This window comes from Cricetulus griseus, chromosome 3 (genome assembly GCF_003668045.3).
Source record: "Cricetulus griseus strain 17A/GY chromosome 3, alternate assembly CriGri-PICRH-1.0, whole genome shotgun sequence".
Taxonomy (NCBI): Eukaryota; Metazoa; Chordata; class Mammalia; order Rodentia; family Cricetidae; genus Cricetulus; species Cricetulus griseus.
Genome location: NC_048596.1, coordinates 101,092,077 through 101,112,294, shown reverse-complemented (window position 1 = coordinate 101,112,294; position 20,218 = coordinate 101,092,077). Strand labels below are relative to the sequence as shown.

Below are 20,218 nucleotides of genomic sequence, written 5' to 3'. Positions count from 1 at the left end.
TCAATAACCCTATATGTCCCCTTCCAGGGTATGCGGTATCTGCACCATCGGCATTTCCCCCACGGGCGCCTCAAGTCCAGGAACTGTGTGGTAGACAGTCGTTTTATGCTCAAGATCACTGACTATGGTTATGAAGAGTTCCTGGAATCTCACTGTTCTCCTAGGCCGCAGCCAGTCCCAGAAGGTCGGCTTGGCAGCACCCTACTTGGGGGCCACCAGTAGGGTGTGATATATTGGTGTTTGTAAAGCAAGGAGAGGGGGAGACCTCCAGTGCCCCACAGTTTCTGTGTTGGGACCTGGAATTAGTAGGTTTTCTGTTCTGGAAGAACCTGAGGCCCTTAACCTGGGAATCTAGGAGAACAGATGGGTCTAAGCCCTCTCAGGTACAGAGATGGCAGCAAGAGACCCTTTTCTGTGGTTGTAGACCTTCTATGGACGGCTCCTGAGCAGCTGCGGAGGTCTGGGGGGCCTGGCAAGGCCAGCTTCAAAGGCGATGTCTTCAGCCTGGGCATCGTCCTGCAGGAGGTACTTACTCGAGGCCCACCCTACTGCTCCTGGGGACTCTCAGCAGAAGGTATGCATCCTCCTGTCAGGGCTCCTGCAGTTGCCCCCCACCCCCACTCCACTGTGTCTGTCCAGTCCCAGAGACCTGTCCTATAGATAGGGGCCTGACCTTCCCCTTCCTCCACCAAAGTCCTGCGCAGTGGACACTGTCCATTTCAGGCCTGGGTTTAGGAAGTTGGGCAGGGGCAAGATTTCAGATCTAGGGGGCCATTTGGCCTCTGTGCTGCACATCTGCCTGCTGTGGAAAAGAAAGACCACACAGATGGGCTTTGCAAGCCTTGTTTCTAGGTAAGGCCCTCCAGGTAGGAAAAGAACCTTCAGGTGCCGGAATCAGGGACCTTCTGATAGGGCTCAGTCCAAGCCTGTTGCTTCCTGGAATGTGCTCTCTCTGGCCTTGGAAAATACAGGACCCAGAGCTTAGCTTTGGGATCTAGGTCTAAAGCTGGCTCCACAACCATTTGCTCCACAATTTTGAATAGACCCTCTTTAGGTCTAAGCCTCAGTTTCCTTACCTGTAATATGGGTATCAGGGTGCCACTGCACAAAGTCACTCTGTGTGCAGCTTTGCACTCTAGATCAAGGGCCTGAAACATGGTAGTAGTTGCTCAGTAAAATCTGCCTAGGTGATTTGGGGATAGGCTAATGGGGGTCTCACATTCTTTCCTGCGTCTAACATTTTGGAGGATGCCTGTGTACATGGGGCCCTTTGTGGGTTCCCAGGCACTGTCTGTAGTGCTCTGTCTGATGCCCTGGGAGGTGACTGACTGATGAGTCTTTTTCAGAGAAGATTTAAGTGATGCTCAAAGCAGGGTAGGACTTCTCAAGGAGGAAGTGGGGTTTGGATGATGGTCTCATCCAAGCATGGCATTCTTAAGGACCAGGTGAGCAGCCTCCTTCCCAGAAGCCAGCACTGTTGAGAACAGAGGTGCAATTGGTGTGAACAGTAGGCCTGGCATAGAAAGAGGACCTGGGGACCAGCCTAGGGCCATTTTTCTTATCATGCTTGCATTTGTTTTATCCTCAAAGATGCTGAAACCCATGTCTGGGAGGATGGCCCAGCCAGCAAAGTGCTTGGCAGGCAATCATGGGGAACCAAGTTTGGATCCCTAGAACCCATAAAAAGCTGGGTGTGATGGCACAGCACTAGGGAGGAAGAGACGGGGTGGGGGGAGCGTGGGGATTGCTGGCCAGACAGTTTAGCCAAATTGGGCAAGTTCCAGGTTTAGTGAGAGAGCGCATCTTTAAAAATAAGATGGAGGTAGATTGAGGGAGACACTCAACACTGACCTCTGGCCTCTACATGTGTGCCATCTGTGCACATGCACCCCCTACTCACCCCCCACACCCTACACAGAATGCTGGAGCCTCCACACTGTCTTCAGCTTTTACTATTTGCTGACTGCAGAAATACCCGATGACAGATGCTATTCAGAAATCTGCAATGCTTTGAAATGGATTTACGTTTCATTCATCACAGTGCAATTGGTGTGCTTTTAAAACACAGCTGCCCGTGTGTGCACGCTCCATATCACTTCCATCTGCACGCACTTCTTTGTGAGCACACAGCCTCTCAGTGCTTGTGGTCTGAGGCCCTTGGAGTCTGACGCCTGAGGCTGAGACCCTGTAGACAGACAGTGGAAATCAAGCCTACTGTCAGGTCTGCTTTTCATCAGCCTGTATGAGCCTTAGTTTACCTGTTTATAATGCTGGACATTAATAGCCAGTGTGTGGTAGCACAGACCTGTAACTTCACCATTCGGGAAGCAGGGGCAGAATGATAGTGAGCTTGAGTGCAGCCTGAACTGCACTGGGAGTTTCAGACAAGCCATGGACTTCCCTGTTTCTAAAACAGGACAATCACGGCTAGGAATATAGCTCAGTTGGTAGAGTGCTATCGTAGCATGAACAAAGCCTGGGGTTTAAACCTTAGCATAGTATAACTAGGTGTGGTGGTACATACCTGTAGAATTGGGATCAACATTGGGGATGCATGAGGATCAGAAATTTAAGATCATCTTTAATATGTAATAAGTTTGAGGCCAGCGTGGGACAGACCCTGTCTCAAACAAACAAACAAACACGTCCCCAAAACATAAAGAGACAGAGATCTCTCACTATCCCCAAAAAGGTGGCCAACCTAGGGGGGGGAGAAGGGGACTGAAGAGGAAGAGGGGAAGTTACCCTGCTATGGCCCAACCTGTACAGAATGCACATAGATGACCAAAGTCCTGTGTTGATCTGCAGGCTCAGAGGCTGAGCATGGAGCTCAGCCCCGCGTCTACTCAGTCTTGATGAACTCAGCTTTGTCAGAGGCAGTTGTCTGGGGTGGGGTGTGGGACTGAGGTGCAAAGTGGCAGAAGCAGGGAGCTAGAGCACTGGACTCTGCGGCCTTTGACCTGGCAGGGCAAAGATGTCTTGGATGATAAGGGTTGTATTTTCGTCACTCTGGTGAAGAGTGGTGTAGTCTCTGGGTGTTGAGATGGGTATGGATAGCTGTGCTATCAGGTTTCGACAGGCACTACCTTCCGCACCTCCTCAAGAAGAGGCCCTCTGACCCCATTTTACAGATTAGGAGACTGAGGCTGAAGGGATTTCCATCTTCTCTGCCACCTCATAGAGAGTAGCAGATTTGGAACTTAAACCTAGCTCTCCTGGCCCAAGTCTGAGACTCTTCCTCTGGCCACAGCCTGAGACAGACCCAGGAGAATAGCAAGGCTGTGTGCATGCCAGCTGTGCAGAAGATATGGATGAAAAGTCCTGGGAACATTCCTAAGGCCCAAGTCCCCCTCCCCTGCCCTACCACGAAACTCCTCCCATAATCCCTCAGGGCCTCTTGACCCAAGGTACCCATGGGATTTGCTGCAGAGATCATCCAGAAGGTGGCATCTCCCCCTCCTCTGTGCCGGCCACTGGTGTCCCCTGACCAGGGCCCCCGTGAGTGCATCCAGCTGATGCAGCAGTGCTGGGAGGAATCTCCAGAGGACAGGCCAAGCTTGGACCAGATCTACACACAGGTCAGTGCTCCCCAGAGACAAGTCAGTGCTCCCCAGAGACGCAGGTGCTTAGAAGCACTCCTGTCCACTCCTGACTTGACCAGTGCAGGCTTCATGAATTTCCAGGGCCTGGAAATGATGAGTAGTCAGGGGACACAGGCCCGCAGCACTACTCTGAGGAGGACAGTAGTAGAGTGAGTGCCATGTTTGCCAGTGCAATCCTGAGTGTCCTGCCTTTTTCCAGTTACTTCATTTATACCATTGCCACAGCTCTGTAGAAGATAAATGAGGCAGAGACAAGTTCCCAAGGGACCTGACCAGGGTCTTGACTGGCTTGTGTGTCTGAAGAGCTGCTAGGGAGTGTCACCCAGGACCTGGCCTCTTCACACCTGAGCAGGGGAGCCTTTAGTGACTATGGAGACAGGCCTGGTTCCCAGTCAGTGAAGAGGAGATTAGATGGGCTCTGGGGTCCCCCCTAGCCTGCTTTGGGACTGCAGTGGGAGGGCTGAGGCAAGTCTTCACGAGTCCTCAGGGCTGTGTGGGCCTGACTGAACAGGGTAGTTCTTCTCCATGGCCAACCCATGAAACCCAGGGGCACAGCTCTACATCCTGTTCTGGTCTCATAGTCCCCAGCCACAGCACCAAGTTACCAGGGTGAAGTTCAACAGGTCAGAGGTGCAGGTAAGGAGGGACAGAGGCAGCATGGCAGACAAGAGACAACCTACAAGGCTCCTTGGGACACTGGCACATACCCCCATGCATACCATAGCATCATGGGTAACACCCACTTCACAGATGACCGTCTGGACCAGAGTTAATAAGCTCCAAGGGTCACAATGATGGGGGAGGATAGAAGAGTTAGAATGAGCAAAAGGTTCCTAAAACCCCAGGCTGCCATCTTCCTGGGGAGCTTAGATGTCATCCTAGCTAGAAATCCAGGGTAGGAGCCACTGGCTCTGAATGAAGGGTGACTGAGAAAGACCCCTGTCTGAGGCTGGTTGGGCAATCACTGTGCTTAGCTTGACTAAGGTGGGATTGCATCACACATCAGGGAGGGCAGTGCCAGAAGGCCTGAACCAGCCAACTCTTACTGCTGTTTTGGGTAACTAACCTCCCCTGTTCTCTTAGCCTCCTTAGCTGAGGTCTAGAAGGAGGTGTCGCTTATGGCCACAGTGTTCTGATATGAAGACCCAAAAGAGGCTTCTCTCTGCTTGGCAGTGGCAGTAGTTGTGCTTCTTTAGAACAATGGTTCAATACTCTGTTGTCTCCATGGGTGTTGATGGATCATGTGATCTGTGTTTCCATTTTGGTTTGTTGCTAAGAAGCCTGTATGTAAACAATGATCAATTTCTACATGGAAATCTCGCTCCTGGATTTAGCCTTTTTTCCCCTTAATCTTTAGTTTTCTTTGGTCCTAATGCCCTCAGATATTTATAGAGGTAGAAGTAAAATGGAATTTTATATATTCTACTTATCCACCATCCATCCATCCGTCTATCCATCATCTGTCCGTCCGTCTATCCATCCATTTATCACTTATCCACTACTCATCTTCCAGCCACTCATCATGCCCTCTCATCCATTTACCCATCTATAATGACTCTAACCATTCATCCCTCTGCCTTTGAGAAGAACACAGAGTAACCTGTTACTATGAGACATGTAATCTAGCTTATGATTGTCGATGATAGTTTTTGCCTGGACACAAACTCCTCTGCTAAGCTTCTGTTCCTACCCGCCCCATCCAGAGGTTCCCCCACATCCCTCTGAGCCCCCGTGTCCTGCTGATTCACATATCTGCCTCCACTTCAGCCCATCTTCTCTGTCAGGGGCACTGCCTGGCTCACTTCCAAGATTCAGGCAGGAGGCATTGATCCTTGTGAGTGAAACTGAGATCTTGTTCTCTCTCCAGTTCAAAAGCATCAACCAAGGAAAGAAGACAAGTGTTGCTGACTCCATGCTGCGGATGCTGGAGAAGTATTCCCAAAGCCTGGAGGGCCTGGTCCAGGAGCGGACTGAGGAGCTGGAACTGGAGAGGCAGAAGACAGAAAGGCTGCTCTCACAGATGCTCCCTCTGTGAGTCCGTGAGTGGCCTGGGGATTCGAGTGTGCCTCTAGCCTACTTTGCTCAGGGGCCCTAGAACTCCGAAGGTGATCAAAGAACCTGACCTCCAATTCATTCCTATTTACTCTGCACACACACACACACTCACACACACACATACACACACACACACACACACACACACACACAGAGAGAGAGAGAGAGAGAGAGAGAGAGAGAGAGAGAGACAGACAGACAGACAGACAGACAGACAGACAGTCAGACATAGGGTTACAAAGTTCTTTGTGCTCATAGATATGCACCAGGGCAGTGATTCTCAATCTTCCTAATGCTATGACCCTTTAATACAATTCCTCATGTTGTGGAGACCCCAACCATAAAATTATTTTCATTGCTACTTCATAACTGTAATTTTGACTCGCAATGTAAATAGCTGTGTTTTCCCATGGTCTTAGGTAACCCCTGTTCTCTTAGCCTCCTCATGTGAGGGCTGGAAAGAGGTGTCATTTATGCTCAGAGTGTCCTGATATGAAGACCCAAAAGAGGCTTCTCTCTGCTTGGCAGTGGCAATAGCTGTGTTTCTTTAGAACAATGGTTCAATCCTCTGTTGTCTTTGTAGGTGTTAGTGGATCATGTGATCTGATCCCACACAGGGTCACAACCCACATGTTGAGAACCACTGCACTAGGGGAACCTAGGATGTTAAGCACACTGGGTTGCTCCTTCAAGGAAAGAAATACAAAACCCATTTTCCACCTAGAAGGCTGGAGCAGACATACTTTCTAGCCTGGTGACCTCTGTGCAATCTATATGGCCAGAGCTGACACAGACCCTCCCCTTCTCATAAAATTGTCTTTCTCAGTCATTCTATAGAACCCATCTTTATGGAAGGTGTCATGTGCACTTTACAGAAAGTTCCAGCATAGTCAGGTCTGGTGTGTACTTAGCTTACTTTGTTCCTCAGCTAGATTTAGGCATGCTGTGTTGTGCATTCAGGTTTGGGTTAATCACTGAAAGACCAGTTTCTCACCAGATTGTGTTGTGCTTAAATATATGCCTGAAGGGAACAACTCGGGTCAGACTCCTGAAGTTTGAACCAACACTGGCTACTGAGTGGTGTTGCACCAAACTGCCTTCTCGCCTCTAGGGACTTTTCCCACTGCTGCTTGCAGAGTCTCTCTCAACAGATGCCCAACATGTGGGCCTCAACCCTCAGAAAAGGTAAGATTTCTTTTCTTTAAATAGAAGTGGAGAGTAGGAGTTTGGTCACCTCACCCAAGGAGTGTCAGCCGAAAGTGAGAGTGAAGTAGCACAGATCCTTCTCAGTCCTTTAAGGCAAAGCATTTTATACAATTATTAAGGTGTCTGCTAAAAATACAGGGGAGCAAAACATTCAGAGCATAGCTCTGTGACTTTGTGCAAGTGACTGTAAAATTCAACCCTTGGTTTCCTGAACAAGGAAGGAGAGGGATAAAAACCCTGCCAGTTATTTTGCAGTCTGGACTGCAGTAATGTATTGGACCTTCTTCAAGAGGACCACAATAAAGAGGAGGATTCTCCAGACACATTTCGGCAGGGATGAGGATTGCTGAGGGGCTGAGTGGCTCCCATACTTGCTCAAGTGGTGGCAGTGCCACTAAGGAGCTGCCCGTGAGGCTGTTCCTGACCCCTCATGCCCAGCTAGAGGCTCCAAGCTCCATCCATGCCCCAGACCCCTCGTCTTTTCCCAAGGTGCAAAAAGGGAAAGCAATGAGATAAGAAATAGCAATCTAAAACTGACAAGGATGGTGAGCCTTTAAACTCCCAGGGGCAACCCCCAACCCCAGAATAAAGGGAGAAATTGACCACCCAGTATGGATTGGCTAGTGGATCTTTCATGGGGAAAAATTGAAACAGTCCCAACTTCTAGTACAGGAACAATTACTACTAGGATATATAGAACTGTCAGTCAATCCTTAGAATTCCCTTCCTTTTGTAACTAATAAAAGACCAAAGAATAATTTTCAACTATTACACAATCTCAGGGGCATAAATGCCATCATGAAAACAATGGGCAGCCTCCAGCCAGGGCTTCACACTCCTATCATGATTCCTCAAGAACATTAGATTATTATAGTTGACTTAAAAGAGTGACTTTTCGATATGCCTTTATATTCTGATGGTAAGGAATGTTTTGCATTCTCTGTTCCCACTTTAATCCATCAACAGCCAAGGACCCCACATCATTGTGAAATTTTACCACAAAGGATAAAAAATAGCTCCACTCTGGACAACAGTTATAGGGGTCTCTGCGACCTTTGCGAGCATCAGAGGGACCAGCCCTGGAGGCAAGAAGGCAGCTTGGTGCAACACCACTCAGTAGCCAGTGTTGGTTCAAACTTCAGGAGTCTGACCAGAGTTGTTCCTTCAGGCATATATTTAAGCACAACACAATCTGGTGAGAAACTAGTCTTGCAGTGATTAACTCAAACCTGAATGCACAACACAGCATGCCTAAATCTAGCTGAGGAACAAAGAAAGCTAAGTACACATTAGGCCTGACTATGCTGGAACTCTCTGTAAAGTGCACATGACACCTCCCATAAAGATGGGTTCTATAGAATGACTGAGAAAGACAATTTTATGAGAAGGGTCTGTGGGAGGGTCAGGTGTCAGCTCTGGTCACATAGATTGCACAGAGGTCACCAGGCTAGAAAGCATGCCTGCTCCAGCCTTCTAGGTGGAAAATGGGTTTTGTATTTCTTTCCTTGAAGGAGCAACCCAGTGTGCTTAACATCCTAGGTTCCCCTAGTGCATGTCTGTAAGCACAAACAGCTCCCTGCCCCAACAAGTGTTTTGGTGCTTGAATGAACATGTGTGTGCATGTGTTTGAGATCAGAGGTCAACATCGAGTGTCATTTCTTAGAATACCTTCCATGTTGGTTTTTTTGAGATAGTCTGTCTTCATGGTCTGCAATTTGGCTTGGTTGATGGACAACCCTAGGGATCTTCCAGTCTCTGCCTCCTCAGTGCTGACTTACAAGCATGCATACCACCCTGGACTTTTGTGTGTGTTCTGGAATCAAACTCTGGTCCTCTTGCACAACAGCTTTACTGACTGAACCACCACCACCCCGCCATTTCTTCTCATCTATTTAACTTATTTTTCTAACCTTTCCCTGTGTCTTGGGCACTGAGCTATGTATACCAGTGTTGAGCTTCTAATGCCCACAGCCTGGGAGCAAGGAGTGGCCACAGTGCTCCCAGCTCACTTCCAAGAAATTCAGGACAGGTCTACACAGCATAGCTGGCACACCAGTCAACCAGGGACTTCCTCCCTCCCATGTCCCCAGGCTCCAAACTGTAAAACAGGGTCCTCACCTGGTCCCCTTCCATCTTTTCAGGTCTGTCGCCAATGCTCTAAAGATGGGGACAACTGTGGAGCCAGAGTACTTCGACCAGGTCACCATCTATTTCAGTGACATCGTGGGCTTTACCACCATCTCAGCCCTGAGTGAGCCCATTGAGGTGGTGGGTTTCCTCAATGACCTCTACACGCTGTTTGATGCTGTTCTGGACAGCCATGACGTGTATAAGGTGAGACAACAGGAGACTCGCCTTCTCTTCCTCCCTCTGCAGCTGTGCTGGGAAAATTTGTTTCCATCTACATATGGGTGCATTTGCATCAATTGACTATTGCTGTATAGTGAAAAATCTCAAAGTCCAGTAGCATACAATGAAACCATTGGTTACAAGCCTCAGAATGAGCTGGAAGATACTCTGGACTTGCACACATCTCTGGCTAGCTGCAGGCAAGCTGGGTAGCTTTATGATCTTAGCTTGGTTTTCTGCATCTCTGGAACCTTGACTTGAGGGACTCATCTCTGGCCTGCTTGTCTCTCAGAGATGGTTCACATGCATGGCTGGGCTCTGAGGCAGAACAGAGGCATGCTGGCTTCTTGAAGTCTAGCCTGGGATTGGCCCACTGCTTTTCTTGATAAATTCTGTTGTCCGAGGAAGACAATATGGCCAGCTTGAAGAGGCAGGAGAAGCAACATCCAATATGGATGGGAGCCGTTATAGAGATGTGGATCCAAGGAGCGGATGGAGAGTGTGTTGTTTGATTTTATTTGTTCATACCATTCACACGTCCATGGTCTGTGTGTTTATTCTTTAACATTTTTATGGGCAGGCCCTTTTGTGCTTGGAACATGGATACAGAGACAAGCCAGCTCTAGTTCCCTCTCTGCAGGAGCTCTCAGTCCTGTAGGTGGAAGATGACAATAACCCCTGTGACAGTGAAAATGAGAAGACGCGGAGGGAGTGAGGAGCAGGTGTGAGGAGAGTAGGGAAGGCTTCCTGGAAGAAGAGACTTCTCCCTAGCACCGTCCAGCTTGGGTGAGGCCACTTCTGCAGGCTGTGGGGGACCACGAGCAAGCTCCTGAGACTTGAGAGGACTGTGAGTAGGGAATTCCAGATGGGTCACTGTGGCAGGACACAACCTGGACCAGCAGTAGCTGTGAGGAGACAAGCATCTTAGCAGGGGCACAAGACCTTCTGTAACCTGTTTATAGTGCATCTCTAGATCCTAGATCTGGTCCCCGCTTGGCCAAATGTGTTGCTTTGGCCAAATATCTTCCCTGCTCTAGGCCTGTTTCCTTATCTGTGGATCAGACAACCTCCATCCAGTTTACAGTAGACATAAGAAGTGTGTGGTCAGTTATGATTGGGAGATAAGCTCACTGATTCCTCTGCAGCTCCACTGTGCCGTAGAGATCCTCCTGCAACCCAGCCTCCCACACCCCTGCCTTCCACACTCCTGCCTCCTGCAACCCTGCCTCTTATGGTCTAGGAGCTGGTGCCCCAGGGCAGCTCCAGATGTGACAGAAAGTGGGGAAGATGTCATCCTACTGTGCTCTGTTGGCTTTCATTCCTGTGTGTGGTCCAGCAACTCCTCTGAGCTATAGCCCCTGGGGGATAGGGCAGGAGAAGATGCTGGAAGGAGTCAAGGGATGGAGCAGGCTAGCATACTGCTGTTTGCACTATTTGTAGTGTCTGTCCCAGAACTTAAACAATACCTACTGTATACAGGATGCTGTGTTAAGGGCTTTTGTGTGATGAGGGTTTGTGAAGAAAGTGTTGGCCCCCTAATTTACAGATGAGATGGTGGAGGTGCAGTGGCTTATGCGAGCCTGAGGCTTGAACTTGCAATTGGGTCCTCGGCACCTTGTAGGATGTTCACACTCTTCATGACGTAGATTCTCTTAGGATAAAGTGGCAGGTCACAGGGACCCACAACCCTCTGGAATGGACACACCTCTCCTCAGTGTGCATTTGCCGATGCTTCTTCCCTATGGATCTCCGTATTTGTCTGAGTGTTCGAGTCTCACACCACCAGACCTTCTCATGGACTCCTTCCTCTTCTGGGTTCCCCCACCTCTTTCCGCTCTGCCTGCTCCCCTGTGAGCTGTCCTCCAGTCTCCTCTCCCATTTGCTCCCTTGCCTCCCAGACATGGTGAGGAGCTCTGATTGGCACTCTCAAAATTCCCCTTGACAGACCTTGATGACAATCCTGAGGCCAGAGAGGAAGGAGGCCTGACTGGGGCCACACAGACAGAAGCACAGCCAGGAGGAACTGGAGTGTCCACAGGCTACCATAGGCATTAGCTCCTGCAGACAGTACAGGGGTGACCCACAGAGGCCTCTGCCACTGCCATTGGAGTCCTCAGACCCTACCTCTGCCGCCAGGGTAGGAATTCCACAGCTCCAAATTGTGTCTGGCGTCCCACACCCCAGCCTCCTGTGGGCCCCACAGGTGTCTCCCCAAGCCCCCGTGCTTTGATCCACCCTGAGTCACTCTGGCCTGTCTCTCCTGCCCCTGCTAATCTTTTCTCACACATGTGTCCCTCCCAGCTCTGAATCATACCTCGGCTGTGCTCTGAACTCTGGCCAAGAGGCCTGCATCTTCCCAGCAGAGGGAAATGAAATCAAACAAGGCCTGCACACCCCTCCAGATGTGGGAAACAGCAGGCCCAGTCTCTGTGATGTGTGATGCGTCTCTCATCACTCCCACCATCTGCCTCGGTTTCCCTCCCATCAGCAGCAGGATCTAGTTACAGCTTTGAATCATTTCTGGTCTGAAAAGCAGTCATTCAAACAAACATTTCCTGCAACGTGTGGGGATGAGGGTGGGAGAGTGGGCTAGGGGTGGGGGTTAGGAGGAGGGGTGGGGTGGGGGTGAAAGGACCACCCTAACATCAGCATCACTGAGTAAGCACTTTTATGGATGTAGCATGGAATTGAGTGCTGGGGCTCAGGGCCTAGTACAAGGCATGAGGCAGGAGACTAGGGGACAAGGGTGTGGTTACCCAGCTTGGCATTTAGTCCTTGGTACAATGATTTAGCACTTGCCACATATGAGGCTTAGAGAAGGCAATGTCCCCCATCGAGGTTACACAGTGAGTCAAGTGAGTCAGTGGCACAGTTAGACTCCACTAGTGTGCTCAGTAGAATTCAGTCCTCGGTCTTGTTTCTCCTCTGCTGTAACTCTCGCCCCTGAAGGAAGCACATACATTACAAGCAGCCACAGCCTCACTTGCAGGGACTGCTCATCACCAGGCATCTCTGGGCACACTACCTCTGTGAGGGCCAGCATGTGGCTGACCCTGAGATCTGAAGTACTGGGCTGTGGGAGGGCAGCTGGTAAGAGCCAGGGTACATGACTGACATGGGGTGTGGCAGGAGGTGACAGTAGAGGGTTGCAGTGGAGGGGGCACTATACCGGCCTTGGGTCCTGAGGTTGGCAGGGGCTCTGTGGGGCAGTGTTACAGCTGGCTTTGTCAACTCATTCCACTCACAGAGAAGAAGCTGTAGCTGCAAGGGAAGCCCACTGCCTGTGCAAAGGGCAAAGCTGGGGTGGAACCAGACTTTTTTTCTTTTATCTCCTCCTCCGTCTCCTCCTTTAGTTGTGTGTGTGTGAGAGAGAGAGAGAGAGGGGGGGGGCAGAGAGAGAGAGAGAGAGAGAGAGAGAGAGAGAGAGAGAGAGTACTTGTGTGTATGTGTGTGGAGAACAGAGGACAACTTGTGGGAGTCAGTTGTCCCCTTCCACCATGAGGATTCTGGGGATCAGATTCAGGCCTTCAATCTCAGCTGCATGTACCCTTACCCACCAAGTTATTTCAAGCCTCCCCCACCCCTTCTCCTTTTGAGTCAAGGTCTTACTATAAAGCCCAAGCATTGCTGGCCTCAAACTTGAACCAATCCTCCTGCCACAGCCTCATGAGGACGAGAATCACAGGCTGCTACAGGCTGTTCTAGAACCCACTTTCTTTCCAGTATCCATGGAAGCCAATAAAGTTAGGACACCAGACTGTGCCTGACAGATACCTTCCTCAGATGAAGCCCTGGCTGACTGCTGTGGCCTCATTCACACTGCTCCCTGGGTCTGCTATCAGAGACAGACAGACCTGCCATCTGCCTTACAGGCAAAGAGCCCATCTAAAGCGCATGGCTCAGTGCTGAATGCCTGGGCCTGAAGGCTGGCAGAGGCTACAAAGTGTGTGAAGTCTGAGGGTGGGAGTGGGGGCTGTGGGCCTCCTGATTGGTGGCATGTAGGTTTGGGTATGGGACAGGCTGTTCCAACATGACATTGTCATTTTCAGGTAGAGACCATTGGAGATGCCTACATGGTGGCATCTGGGCTCCCTCAGCGCAATGGGAGTCGGCATGCAGCTGAGATTGCCAACATGGCCCTGGACATACTTAGCTATGCAGGCAACTTCCGGATGAGGCATGCACCTGATGTGCCCATCCGCGTCAGGGCTGGTCTTCACTCAGGTAGGCAGAGGGCTGGGGGCCACAGCCAGGCCTCTCAGAACTCCCAGGGTGGTGGGTCAGTCCCAAGTACTGCATCCGACTGCCTGGTATCCAGACACTCTGCCAGAAAAGCTTTGTGACCCTTGGCTACCTTATGCCAAAGGGTCTGGACACTCAGATTCACAAACCTTACTTGGTTTGAAATTTTCTGTTCTTATCATCTGGTCAAGGGCAGCTATTTCCACATGGAGAAGCCGTTAGTCTGATGGAAGAGGTAGACATCTCCTATAATTATGGGGGCAACTAAATGCATGCTGACCTGGGTGTGGGCAAAGCCTCAGAGCAGGGTCTCTTTGCCCCTCTCCTCTGCAGCTCTCTCCTGCAGGATCAAGTGCAAAGTAGAGATCCCTGTAGCCCCAAAGTCCTCACTGACCTCTCCAGCCTCCCCCTGTGGCTCCCCACCAGCCTCTCACCCACACTCAGCTATAATTCCCCAGGCCTTCAAACCTGCCTTTTCCTGCCCTTCCATCTTCCAGTCCAGACATAGGTCAGCTATCACTTCCCTGGGTTGCTTCTCTCACCCTGGTCCTGGCTAGTTTCCCCATCTCACATGGCGGGTCTATCCCATGAACCACCTCCCTTGGTGTTACCATGGGCTCCAGACAGCATGGTCCTCATCTCAGGACACACAACAGGTGGCATGGTGGCATGGGGAGGCTGATGCTGGGATCTCTGTCTGGCCTCCTGGAGCTCCCCAGGGAACATTTGGGTTTCAGGGCCATGTGTGGCAGGTGTTGTGGGCCTTACCATGCCTCGGTACTGCCTCTTTGGGGACACTGTCAACACTGCTTCCCGGATGGAATCTACAGGGCTGCGTGAGTGTCTCCAACTTCTACCCTGCCCCTGGGGAAGTCTCAACAAACCCAGACTGGCTATGGGAAACAGTACTTAGTCTCTGTGTCCCCACCTGGTGGCAATATACCCTAGGTAACAGCACAGGGAAGGATACGTGTTCTTTAACTTTCCATGGCCTTTTAGTGATGATCTCACGGGAGAATTAGCAGAGAAGATAATGATTCAAGAAGCAGGAAACCAGGGCCCTCCCCCTAACTCTGCAACCAACTTGAGCAGGCTCTGCCTGGAAGGCCTTGGTGTCTTCCTTTTACAGTGAGGTGACCCCCTTCCTGTTTGGGATTTTATTTGGCTGCATGCCAACCCCTGTTATGCTAGGTCAGCTCTAACACCACCATGTAGATATCTCCAACATTTTAGGTCCTTACTTTGGGGAGGACCTCCTCTGATGGCTTGGAGAAAATAGCCCCAAACTGCCGGGTCTTAGGGCCTCTGCCTCTAGGTGTAGAAGTGGTGCTATGTGGTCCTAAGGTAGCTCTGTGCACACACTGCATAGCTGGCTACAGTAGCCCCACAGGTAAATATTGTGTTCCAGGGATCTGCACTTCATCTATGGGGCTTGCTTTTTTCTTGGGGGCTCTTTCCATTATCAACTCTCCATGAGAAAGAGAAGTCTGGGAGAAAGAATCACATGCATTATAATCTCGTTGTGAGACTGACTGGAGCTACAGTCATGGCTCTTAGAGAAGCAGACACCACCAGGGAGTGGTGGCTTGATTTCTGCCTTTCTTCTCAGCATACAGAATCCATGTTAGCCGAAGCACTGTCCAGACCCTGCTCAGCCTTGACGAAGGCTACATCATTGATGTCAGAGGTCAGACTGAACTAAAGGTGAGGGACTGCCCTTGGGACCGGTTTCAGCTGACCAGTGTGAGCTGGGTATAGAGGTGATTCTTTCTGCTCCCCAAATTTAGAATAAAAAAAGTTTCTTCCTGGGAGCCATTTGGATCTTTGCTAGAGTCAGGGGCAGGGCAGAGAAGTTGTGGCTACTAGTGATCCACCTGTGTAGTGCCCTGGTGCCCAGCACACATAACATATATGGCCCTCAGAGCAGTCATGAAAAGAACAAGTTATCCTCATGGTACATAGTTGAGGAAATACAATTAGAAAAGCAAAGGCTAGCCTGTGTCCCCATCTGATGATGACTCTAAGCTTGTTCCATCTCTATAACATTCTTGGGCTTCTGTGTATCCCTCAGATCCCAGTTCAGACATCACCACTCACTAAAACCTACCCTGGCCCAAGAACATCCCCACTTTCTCCAATGGCTGCCATAACTTCCCTGTGCACCCATGAGCATCTCGCCATGGTGTGACCCTAGGCTGAGCTTGCCCACGAGCTCCTTTGAGGCAGAGAAAAGCCTTGAACCCTGGTATTTCCTTCCTTCCTTCCTTCCTCCCTCCCTCTCTCCCTTCCTCTCTCCCTTCCTCCCTTCCTTCCTTCCTTCCTTCCTTCCTTCCTTCCTTCCTTCCTTCCTTCCTCCCCTTTTTAATGCAATGCTTGATGAAGTCAGCAACTTTCCTACTTCACCCTGTCCCCTCCCCAGGTTGCTCCCTCTGCTAGGGGCAGCCCTGACGATGAGGCAGGGGCTGCCTAGTTTACAGACCCCATGAGCTGTGACTGGACCTCAGAATCAGGCACTCTGAGATTCACCTCATGACACTGTGGGATAATGTCACAGCAGGAGGTGCAGCTGCAGGGGGCACCTACCCAGAGCATGGTCCTCAAGCTCCTGAGGGTCAGTGTCTGCTGGTGTCATCAGGGTTACAGCAGGCTGTGGGGGGAGGGTGTGGACTGTTTGACTTGGGGACATGAGCATGGCATGGTGTCCTGAGAAACAGGACTGGATCAGCAGAGGAATTCAGAGGGGTGGGATAGCATAGTGCCCTACAGCTCCCTCCCACTTGAGTCTTCCAAGGGGAGGCTGCAAGGAATTCTACACATTTCGAGCCTCAGGTTTTAGCATTTCAGGCCTGCCTGCATCTCTTTAACTGTTAAGTATTATATTAGTTAATCCTCACAATAGCTTTAGGAGATAACAGAGGAAGCACAGATTGGTGAAGAAAGTTGGCAAGAGTCACACAGCTGTCAAGAGGCAGAGCCAGGCTTCTCCTTGCTTGGGGAGGTTTCTTTGGGCCTGGTCCTCTCACCTCTTCTTCTTTGTTCCAGGGTAAGGGCTCGGAGGAGACCTACTGGCTGACAGGGAAGGTGGGATTCTGTAGGCCCCTCCCTACACCTCTGTCTATCAGACCTGGGTGAGTCAGGAGGCATTCCCCAAAGACAGAACACGTCCCCATTAGGGATCATCTGTTATTTAAGATTATCAAAGACATGATAAGACCTGCAAAATACATAATTAGCCTGGTGCTAGTTCAGCACTGTCTGCATGGCTGGGCAGTGGCTGTGTCTGCTCCCAGGTCTGGCTCAGCCAGGCTGTTTTGGGTGCACTTTGGGGTCCCAAGATGTTCAGTTTGCCTGCATGAGAGCTTCCTGTGGTCCCACAAAACCACATAAATAGGCCATCTTTCAGGGATACCACACAGGGGCATGCCGTATACACGCAGCAGCAAGGGTCTGACCAGCAGTGCCCTTCTTGCTGTCTTTCAGTCACAGGGCTCATATCAAAAGGACACCAAAGGACTGCATGAGGAAGATTCTTCAGAGCTTGAGCCTCTGACAACATGCTCTCTGCCCTGCATCATTGGGGACACCATGTCCTTCACTGAGGGTCATGTGGAACAGTAGCAGGTTCCTCCAACAGGCTGTCCCTCGCCCCGTGCCCCCATGAGAGCCTCCACAGGCAAAGGCAACAGGCACAGGTGTTACCAAATAACAGAAGGTCCTCGGACTATGACAGCCAAGGGGCTCAGTCCACCAGGGGAGGTTGAGCTGGGAATTGCCCTGGGCCCCTCCCAGATGACCCGGCATCCAGTTAAAATTCTCCCTTCATCAGAACTTCTAACTCAGGGGTTCTCAACCTGTGGGTTGCAACCCACTTGGGTTCACATATCAGATATTTACATTGAGACTCATAACAGTAACAAAATTACAGTTATGAATTAGCGACAAAATAATTTTGTGGTTGGGGGGCACCAGAGCATGAGGAACTGTATAAAAGGTCCCAGCATTAGGAAGGTTGAGAACCGTTGCTCTTAGCCACTTCGGGGTCTGCCCTACCCAGCACTTGCTCTGCTGTTTCCTGCAGCTGGACACCTGCTCATGGACTTCTGAGCTGCATCTTAAAGCACACCTCAAGTCTCCCTCCTCAGTCCCTCCTCAGGCCTTCACTCTTGCTGTTGCTATGCCTTAAGATGCCCTGTCACCCTTAAATTATTTATGTATTTATTTACTTGCTTATTTATTTAGGGCATTAAGTGTTTCTTCTTCTTCTTCTCCTTTTTTTTTTTTTTTTTTTTTTTTTTTTTTTTTTTTTTTTTTAGCATTGGCTGGGACAGAACTAGGATTCTGCCCCTCCATTGAGCCACACCCCCAACAGCCTTGCCCCTTCCTGTACTTCAGGCCTCAACTCCCAAGTTCCCTCTATGACCCTGATCTGGCCACACCCTGATGAAGCCTCAGTCCCCTCCTGCCATGTCCCCAGTCTCCCTATACACACTTAGGGAAGCCCTGTCTGTTTCTGGCCACCCTGCCGCAGGACTGGGGACCTGCAGGCTTAGTCACCATTTATCAACCAGAGCTTCCTTGGCTGATGGCTTTTCCATTCCTAAGCAGAAACTTTAGAAAGTGCCAGAAACATTTTCATCTTCTGGCTCAGGGAGGGAGGAAACTGGAGATTAGCTGAAAGGAGCATTGCCTGACCCAGAGGCTCAGGCAGGCAGGGGAGGGTCTGTACTCAGAGCCTGCATGTGAGCTGGCAGGCCTCTGGACTCGTACACACACACTTATACACATGTACACACACACACACACACACACACACACACACACACACATGCAGGCCTTCAAAATCACACACACAAACACACTTGTACACATACACTCACTCATGCACATACACACATGCACACACACACTCAAGCATGCATGCAGGCACTCACAAACACACTCATACATATACATGCACTCATGCACACACACACACACACAGGCACATGCACACACACAAGCACACATGTAGGCACTCACACACCAAAAGCATCTGCTTACACACACTATTTCCATAAAAAGTCAGGCAGGGATCATAGTCAGAAGCCCTGCTCTGACCATGTGGTGGCATGGCCACTGACCAGAGCAGCAGAACTCAGAGATTCCTGCCCTCCCCATGCCCCACCCCCACCTCAGGGAGACACTCCACATCCCTCTGCCCTTGCTAAACACCATCAAAAACTGTCCTTGATGGCTGGGAGTGTGGTTCAGTGGCAGAATGCTTACCTAACATGTGTAAAGCCTTGGGTTTTACCCCCAGTGTCAACTAATGTCCTCTGTGGATTGCTGTGAAGTCTTGACTATCCCTCAGATATCTGCTTCAGTCTCTTGGTCAAAGCAATGCCCAGGTTGACCAGCTCCAGACACTATGAGCAGAGCATGAGAAAGTGTCTACTTTCTCATGTTTGTGGGGTGTCCAGGGAACCCCTTGCCCCAGTGCCTCCCACAGTCATATCCCAAGTAGGGCACAGAGGGGTGGCCTCACAGGCAGACAGAGAGTCACTGTGTGGCCATGGAGAAGACATCACATGTTTGAGCATTGCTTCCACAGTGCAAAGGTAGGGATGATCAAGCTAGTGTGCTCAGTGTGCCCAGTGTGCCCAGGGCAGGCTGCTGGGTCTCAGTAGACACAAGAGTGGAAGCCCCAGCCACCTATCATTATTGTTCCAGGAATTGTTTATAATAGTCATCTTTCTGTTCTCCTCAGAGACCCATGGCAGGACCGCATAAACCAAGAAATCCGGATTGGCTTTGCCAAAGCACGCCAGGATCTGGCTGAGCCCAGGAGGTCAGGGGAGGCTGGGCCAGGTCCCTGATAGGAAGTCAGTGGGCTGATCCATGGCAGACAAGATGCCCTACCACTAACCCTGTAAGAATGCCTAATCAGCTCCCTGGTGATCTGCCACCCATGAGTGACATGAGCTGGTGTCTTCTCTAGTGGTTCCCAGGGTGTCCTTACCTCCTGCCAGGGAAACAATAAAAATACCCCCTTCAACCCCTCAGTTTTTCACTCTGTTGGACAAGCCATTTTGATGTAGACAGTCATTGTTCCCAAGCCCCTGTGTCCTATGGAGGACCCTGTCCCCACCACACGACTAAGGGGCCAAGGCTAGAATAAGGAGGGCCCTTGCTCCAAGTGGCAAGGTCTTCTGGGAAAAGTAAAAGCCAGGCAGGCAAGGGCTCCTCAGGCTGGGACAGTGTTCCTCCCCCCATCACAGCACATGGAATCCCAACATACAGAACGGGTGCGATTTCCTCTATAAGAGCATCGAGAGGACTCTGAGTGCTTACAGTGTATCTAACTCGGAGCCCACAGGAAGTGCCCAGCCCTGCCTATTCCCCTGCCTCATCAAAAGCAGCCCACCCCTTAAGCAGCTGAGAGCACTGTGCTGAGAGTCAAGTGTGTGCTCCCAGAATCTCAGGATGGGGGAGGCGGCTGCAGATTCCTTGGCTGTCAGGAACATGAGAGTTCTATCAAGGAGAAGAAGAAAGAAAAAAGCCCAACTCATTAAACTGTGGCACTTCAAAGAATGCTCCCCAAATCCCCTCGGGTGATTCCAGAATCAGCAAAATCAGGCACACACGTGTAACTCATTTCCCCACTGAGGGAGAGGCCTAGGGTGGTGGTGGGGGAGGGGCAGGTTAAGCCACTAAACAAGCTCTCCTTCAAAAGGTTCCTCTGGAGGGGGAGCTGTAGGACTTTATCCTGGGGGCTCTGGGAAAAC

The 20,218-nt window shown here is 50.5% G+C and overlaps 1 protein-coding gene across 1 annotated transcript in view; it reads left to right on the top strand.

Annotated features, from left to right (window-relative positions):
* Nucleotides 1-19,367, top strand: part of LOC100750501 (guanylate cyclase D) — a 37,212-nt gene extending 17,845 nt beyond the window's left edge. The window contains exons 10-19 of the mRNA XM_027407496.2: nucleotides 28-184; nucleotides 425-574; nucleotides 3,430-3,578; nucleotides 5,470-5,633; nucleotides 9,005-9,197; nucleotides 13,262-13,436; nucleotides 14,192-14,290; nucleotides 15,064-15,158; nucleotides 16,497-16,582; nucleotides 19,201-19,367. Coding sequence (XP_027263297.1) covers nucleotides 28-184; nucleotides 425-574; nucleotides 3,430-3,578; nucleotides 5,470-5,633; nucleotides 9,005-9,197; nucleotides 13,262-13,436; nucleotides 14,192-14,290; nucleotides 15,064-15,158; nucleotides 16,497-16,582; nucleotides 19,201-19,309 — 1,377 coding nt within the window. The 3' untranslated portion in view covers nucleotides 19,310-19,367. The remainder of the gene's footprint in view (nucleotides 1-27; nucleotides 185-424; nucleotides 575-3,429; nucleotides 3,579-5,469; nucleotides 5,634-9,004; nucleotides 9,198-13,261; nucleotides 13,437-14,191; nucleotides 14,291-15,063; nucleotides 15,159-16,496; nucleotides 16,583-19,200) is intronic.
* Nucleotides 19,368-20,218: the final 851 nt, after the last annotated feature.